This window comes from Hemiscyllium ocellatum, chromosome 39, assembly GCF_020745735.1.
Source record: "Hemiscyllium ocellatum isolate sHemOce1 chromosome 39, sHemOce1.pat.X.cur, whole genome shotgun sequence".
NCBI lineage: Eukaryota > Metazoa > Chordata > Chondrichthyes > Orectolobiformes > Hemiscylliidae > Hemiscyllium > Hemiscyllium ocellatum.
In genome coordinates this window covers 40,911,930-40,919,084 of record NC_083439.1, presented here as the reverse complement: position 1 = coordinate 40,919,084, position 7,155 = coordinate 40,911,930, and the positions used below count along the sequence as shown (strand labels likewise).

The 7,155-nt window shown below is 42.5% G+C and overlaps 1 protein-coding gene across 5 annotated transcripts in view; it reads right to left on the bottom strand.

Moving 5' to 3' along the window:
* Nucleotides 1-393: 393 nt before the first annotated feature.
* spg21 (SPG21 abhydrolase domain containing, maspardin) overlaps nucleotides 394-7,155 on the bottom strand; it is a 157,844-nt gene continuing 151,082 nt past the window's right edge. For 4 of the 5 annotated variants that reach the window (XM_060852797.1, XM_060852796.1, XM_060852799.1 and 1 more), the window contains one exon: nucleotides 1,812-2,567. In XM_060852797.1, coding sequence (XP_060708780.1) covers nucleotides 2,448-2,567 — 120 coding nt within the window. In that variant the 3' untranslated portion in view covers nucleotides 1,812-2,447. Of the gene's footprint in view, nucleotides 2,568-7,155 lie in introns of all 5 variants that reach the window. The other variant, XM_060852800.1, reaches the window with a different exon arrangement.

Below are 7,155 nucleotides of genomic sequence, written 5' to 3'. Positions count from 1 at the left end.
ATATTAAGAGCAGCTCCTTACATGATACTGCTGTTGCTCTAAGTGAGTTGTGCATTTTGTTGAGATGCACTTAAGTGTCAGAGAATCACAGCTGTCATTAGGTTTCTGTGTAACAACATACATGTACATCACTTGACGTTGCATTGACCGCATTGTGCATGTCCACAAATGATAACTAACGTTTCAAACTAAAATGTATCATTATGTATGGATGCAATTAATAGTGTGTTTTTCAAATGCAGTTACTGGGCATGGGCAAAGCAGAAAGTATAGCTGAGAAAATTACTGCACATGGGCTAAATCCAAAGGCAGAAAGTAACAAAGTTTCATTTTCAAAGCAATGAACAATTCTGACAAGTTTTAATCACAAGCAGTCGCAAAATCTAAAGTATTTTATTCATTTAGTATTTCTGAAAAGTTTAATTTTCAACGTGGTTTGAGAACAAATAGACCTCGAAGTGCAGGTTCGTAGTTCCTTGAAAGTAAAATCACAGGTAGATCGGTAGTGAAGGCGGCATTTGGTATGCTTTCCTTTATTGTTCAGTGTATTGAGTAGAGGAATTGGGAGGTCATGTTGCGTGTTTACAGGACTTTGGTTAGGCCATTTTTGGAATATTGAGTGCAATTCTGGTCTCTTTGCTTTCTGAATGTTATTGTGAAACTTTAAAGAGTTCAGAAAAGGATGTTCACAAGGAGGTTGCTAGGGTTGGAGGGTTTGAGCTAGAGGGACAGGCTGAATAGACTGGGTTTGTTTTCCCTGGAGCATCAGAGGCAGAGGGGTGACCTTACAGAGGTTTATAAATCATTAGGGACATGAATAGGATAAATAGACAAAGCCTTTTCCCTGGGGTGGGTAAGTCCAGAAATAGAAGGCAAAGGTTTAGGGCGAGAGGGGAAAGATATAAAAGGCACCTAAGGGGCAGCTTTTTCACACCGAGGGTGGTACGTGCATGGAATGAGCTGCCAGAGGAAGTGGTGGAAGCTTGTATAATTACAGCATCTGGATGGATATATGAATTGGAAGGGTTTAGAGGGATATGGGCCAAGTGGAACTAGATTAGGTTAGGAGATCTGGTTGGCATGAGCGAATTTGTCTGTTTCTGTGCTGTACATTTCTATGACTCTAATTTCCTTCTGGCTGTACCACCTTTGGAAGTTTGTCTCCACATCACAACCACTGCCACCCTTTCCAAATGACTCCCTCCACCTCCTCACCCTTTCTTCTTATCTAGCCTCTCCCCCCAAGCAACCTTTCCATGCCTCAAATTTTCCCTGCTCTCACATTCCTACTCCTCCCCGAAACTCCACTTTTGCAATTTTACTCTCTTGCACTCAACTTCTCCACAATCTCCTTTTATTCTTCATGCTCAATTCGTCAACCCTTCTGTCATTCTCCCACCTCTCTTCAACCCTTCCCCAGCCTCAAACCCTCCCTCATCTCAACTCTAACAAGCCCTCCATTAGGACCACACCTCCCCAAACTTTAACCCCTCAACTTTCAGTTGGTATCAAATGATGCTGTTTTATAGTTAACATCTTGAACAACATTCCATATTTAACTGGTGTAAAAACCTCAGGGAAGAGGGACTCAGCCCCTAAAGACATCTTTAGAAGATGTTTTGAACTCTAATCTTTGCAGACGAGATTAGAGGTTTATGCATTTCATTCATTGAATGCAATAAAACACATTAATAGCATATTCTTCAATGTATATTCTTGATAGCTGCTTCCTGACTTCAGTGAGTTATTCTCTTCCAAGGCAAATATCTGAGACAAACCGCCACTTTAAAGTAAGCCTGTTCAACAATATGTTTACATAGCACATAGCATTTACACTCTAAACTTTAATCCATTTAGTAAAAGTCAAATACAGCAAATTTTTAGCTTTATATTTGCAGTAACTGCAAACAGATTCACTGATGAATTCAAGTCAAATTAACAAACACACACAGACTGGAAAGTTTTTAAATCAACTACTTACATGAATTTCAAAACAAATTATGGTAAATAAATGGCTAAACACATGCAGTATATCAGACACATTACCATTTAACAACTAATTTAAAATCAAGGTGTCATGAAGTGATCGAACCACAGGCAAATTGCACTTCAAATATTTAACTAGTCAACAAGTGAATTAAAATAAAATTACATTTAATAAAACAGAACTCACCTAAGAGGCAATGCAAGGAGGCTTATGGAATTGGTTATTTAGCTATAGCTTGAATTTTAAATCTTTAATTAGACAAGAGATTGGGAAAGGTTTCAGACAAAAAAAATTTCTGGGAATTAAATTCATTAGAATGAAAGAACAAAAGTAATCAGGTAGACATCTCATTTGCTCAGCCGCACAACATTTTAAAAGATGGTATTCTATTGCCAAAATTTGAGAGTTAACACTTCAGTGCCATCTTGTGGAAATGTACTTTTATTGTCAAGGGAGAAAGTCAAAGATCTTCTTCATTCCCATTTTCAACCCTGGTTTTGTGCACCTCAAGCTCTTCAGCACTCACCATTGCTGGATCAATTGCAGCATATCGTGTACCATGGAACTGTCGCAGGTGGATCTGAAAATAAAGTATAAGAGTTGAATCTTTTGAAGCACGGTGTCTTTACTAGGTCAATTCACTTCAACAATCAACAAACCAATAAGCAAAAACTTCATACTTGAATTGATTTAAAGCTCATTAGAAACATGGCAGGGGAGGTGGGTCGGAGAGAGAGTGAAAGCAAGAACAAGAGCAAGTTAGAGTGTGCCTGTGCCGGTCAGTAACAATTATTCTAATCTCATTTTACAGCACTTTTTCCAAAGTGCATTGGAAGTGCATGTCTAAACACTTCTTAAATGTTAGGGTGGTTTCTGCTTCCAGCACCAATATAGCTGAGTTCCAGATTCCCACCATCCCTGGATTAAAGGGTTTTCCTCTCACCTCCAAACCTCCTACCCCATTGGATGGCCCCTATCATTGATCCCTCCACCAGGGAAGGTTTCATCCTATCAACCCTATGCCACTCATAATTTTATAATCTCAACGATGTTTCATCACAATCTCCTCCGTTTTAAGGAAAACAACCCCAGTCTGACCAATTTCTCCTCATAACGGAAAGCTCTCAAAACCAGGCATCACCTTGGTAAAACTTCACCAAACCCTCTGCATGGCAATCACATCCCTCCTATAATGTGGATTCCAGAACTGCACTCAATATATTTTATAGTGCCAGCATAACCTCTCTGCTTTACATTCTATGCCTCAGCTAATACCAGCATCCTTTATTAACTACTTTATCCACTTGTCCTGATATCTTAAAGGACATGCACACATTATGCACCTCTGTACAGGCACACCTAAGTTCCTTTGATTCTCAGTGCTTCCCAGGTTCCCACTGTTCATCATGTATTTTCATACCTTATTTGGCCTGTCCAAATGCATCATCTCACATTAAAATGGACTGAACTCCATTTGCCAATCAGCCCACTTGACCATACATATCTACCCACAAAGCAAGGCAAGCCTTGGCACTATTTATTACCTCACCAATTTTCGTGTCACCTGCGAATTTACTGATCAATCCTCCAATATTTTAAATATATTTCACATTAAAAAATTTATGTATTCATTTACATAAACCACAGACAGCAACAGTTCTAACATGACCCCTGCTGGACCCCACTAGATACAAGCCTCCAGTCAAAAAACACCCCACAGCTATCACTCTCTGCTTCATGCCACTCAGTCAATTTTGGATCCAATTTGCCAAATTTCCTTGAATCCTGTGTCTCGCAGTTTTATGTTAGTCTCCCATGCAAGACCTTATCAAAGAGGGTATCAGAGCTACAGAAGCTTCCATTGTCGAGGAAGGTCTGCCTACCGAATCAGCATGGGTGGAAATTAGGAACACCAAGGGAGCAGTCACCTCGTTAGAGGTTTACTACAGGCCCCCCAATAGGAGTAGGGAGATTGAAGAAAGCATAGGTTGGCAGACTTTGGAAAAGTGTGGACATAGTAGGGTTGTTGTAATGGGTGACTTTAACTTTCCCAATATTGACTGGAGCCTCCTTCAAGCAGAAGATGTGAATGGAGCTGTTTTTGTAAGGTGTGTTCAGGAGGGTTTCCTAACTCAGTACGTTGACAGGCCAACGAAGCCATTCTAGACTTGTGCTCGGAAACGAGCTGGGGCAGGTATCAGATCTTGTGGTGGGACAGCATTTTGGTGATAGTGACCACAACTGTCTCACATTCTACATAGCTATGGAGAGGGAGAGGATAATGCAAAATGGGAGGATATTTAATTGGGGAAGCGATTAGACATGAGTTAGGAAGCATGTTCCATGGTAAAGGCACTATAGACATGTGGAGACTGTTTAAGGAACAGTTGTTGCGAATGATGAATAAATATGTCCCTCTGAGACAGGCAAGAAGGGGTAAGATAAAGGAACCTTAGATGACGAGAGCGGTGGAGCTTCTCCTCAAAAGGTAGAAGGTAGCTTACGTAGGGTGGAGGTAGCTAGGGTCAAGTTCAGCTCTAGAGGATTACAGGCAAGCGAGGAAGGAGGGGGCACAAGAAAGGCTTGGCACAACGGATTAGGGAGAACACAAAGGCATTTTGTACACTTATGTGAGGAATAAGAGAATGGTCAAAGAAAGAGTGTGTGGAGTCTGAGGAGGTAGAGGAAGCCCTAAATGAGTTTTTTGCTTCTGTCTTTACGAAAGAAACGAACTTTGTAGCGAATAGAACCTTTGAAGAGCATATGTGCATGCTGGAATGGACAGAGATAGAGGAAGCTGATGTGCTGAAAATTTTGTCAAACATTAAGATTGACAAGTCACCAGGCCCGGATCAGATTTGTCCTTGCCTGCTTTGGGAAACGAGAAATGCAATTGCTTCATCACTTGCGAAGATCTTTGCATCCTCGCTCTCCAATGGAGTCGTATCTAAGGACTGGAGAGAGGCAAATGTAATTCCTCTCTTCAAGAAAGGAAACAGGGAAATCTCTGGCAATTACAGGCCAGTAAGTCTCACGTCTGTCATCTGCAAGATGTTAGAAAGGATTCTGAGGGATAGGATTTATGACAATAGACCACAGGTGCAGGGGTAGGCCATTCTGCCCTTCGAGCCTGCACCACCATTCAATATGATCATGGCTGATCATCTTTAATCAGTATCCTGTTCCTGCCTTATCTCCATAACCCCCTTGATTCCACTATCCTTGAGAGCTCTACTCTCAACTCTTTCTTAAATGAATCCAGAGACTGGGCCTTCACTGCCCTCTGGGGAAGACCATTCCACAACAGCCACCACTCTCTGTCGTAAATGGTCTACCCGTATTTTTAAGCTGTGTCCCCTGGTTCGGCACTCACCCATCAGCGGAAACATGTTTCCTGCCTCCAGAGTGTCCAATCCTTTAATAATCTTATATGTCTCAATCAGATCCCCTCTCAGTGTTCTAAATTCAAGGGTATACAAGCCCAGTCGCTCCAGTCTAACAGCGTAAGGTAGTCCCGCCATTCCAGGAATTGACCTCGTGAACCTATGCTGCACTCCCTCAATAGCCAGAATGTCTTTCCTCAAATTTGGAGACCAGAACTGCACACAATACTCCAGGTGTGGTCTCACCAGGGCCCTGTACAGCTGCAGAAGAACCTCTTTGCTTCTATACTCAATCCCTCTTGTTATGAAGGCCAGCCTTCTTCACTACCTGCTGTACTTGCATGCTTACCTTCATTGACTGGTGTACAAGAACACCTAGATCTCTTTGTACTGCCCCATTAACTAAATTGGTGCAATTTAGGTAGTAATCTGCCTTCCTGTTCTTGCCACCAAAGTGGATAACCATCTGGAAGGGCATCTTCCAGATGTATTAAACACAGTCAACATGGCTTTGTGACGGGCAGGTCATGCCTCACAAACCGTATCAAGTTCTTTGAGGACGTGACTAGAAAAATTGATGAGGGTCGAGCTGTGGATGTGGTGTATATGGACTTCAGCAAGGCATTTGATAAGGTTCCCCATGATAGTCTCATTCAGAAGGTCAGGAGGAATGGGATACAGGGGAACCTAGCTGTCTGGATACAGAATTGGCTGGCCATCAGAAGACAGCGAGTGGTAGTAGAAGGAAAATATTCTGCCTGGAAGTCAGTGGTGAGTGGTGTTCCACAGGGCTCTGTCCTTGGGCCTCTACTGTTTGTAATTTTTATTAATGACTTGGATGAGGGGATTGAAGGATGGGTCAGCAAGTTTGCAGACACAAAGGTTGGAGGTGTTGTTGACAGGATAGAGGGCTGTCGTAGGCTGCAGCGGGACATTGACAGGAAGCAGACATGGGCTGAGAGGTGGCAGATGGAGTTCAACCTGGATAAATGCGAGGTGATGCATTTTGGAAGGTCGAGTTTGAAAGCTGAGTACAGGATTAAGGATAGGATTCTTGGCAGTGTGGAGGAACAGAGGGATCTTGGTGTGCAGGTACATAGATCCCTTAAAATGGCCACCGAAGTGGACAGGATTATTAAGAAAGCATATGGTGTTTTGGCTTTCATTAACAGGGAGAGTTTAAGAGTCATGAGATCTTGTTGCAGCTCTATAAAACTTTGGTTAGACCGCTCTTGGAATACTGCGTCCAGTTCTGGTCACCCTATTATAGGAAAGATGTAGATGCTTTGGAGAGGGTTCAGAGGAGGTTTACCAGGTTGCTGCCTGGACTGGAGGGTTTATCTTATGAAGAAAGGTTGACTTGAGCTCGGACTTTTTTCATTGGAGAAAAGGAGGAGGAGAGGCATAGATAGAGTCGATAGCCAGAGACAATTCCCCAGGGCAGAAATGGTTAACACGAGGGGTCATAGTTTTAAGCTAGTTGGAGGAAGGTATAGAGGGATGTCAGAGGCGGGTTCTTTACACAGAGAGTTGAGAGCATGGAATGCGTTGCCAGCAGTAATTGTGGAAGCAAGGTCATTGGGGACATTTAAGAGACTGCTGGACATGCATATGGTCACAGAAATTTGAGGGTGCATACATGAGGAACAATGGTCGGCACAACATCGCGGGCTGAAGGGTCTGTTCTGTGCTGTACTGTTCTATGTTCTAAACCGCCAGTGTCATTGAGTACTACAGCACAGAGACAGGCTCTTTGTCTCAAACTGACCAAAATGTCCATCCACG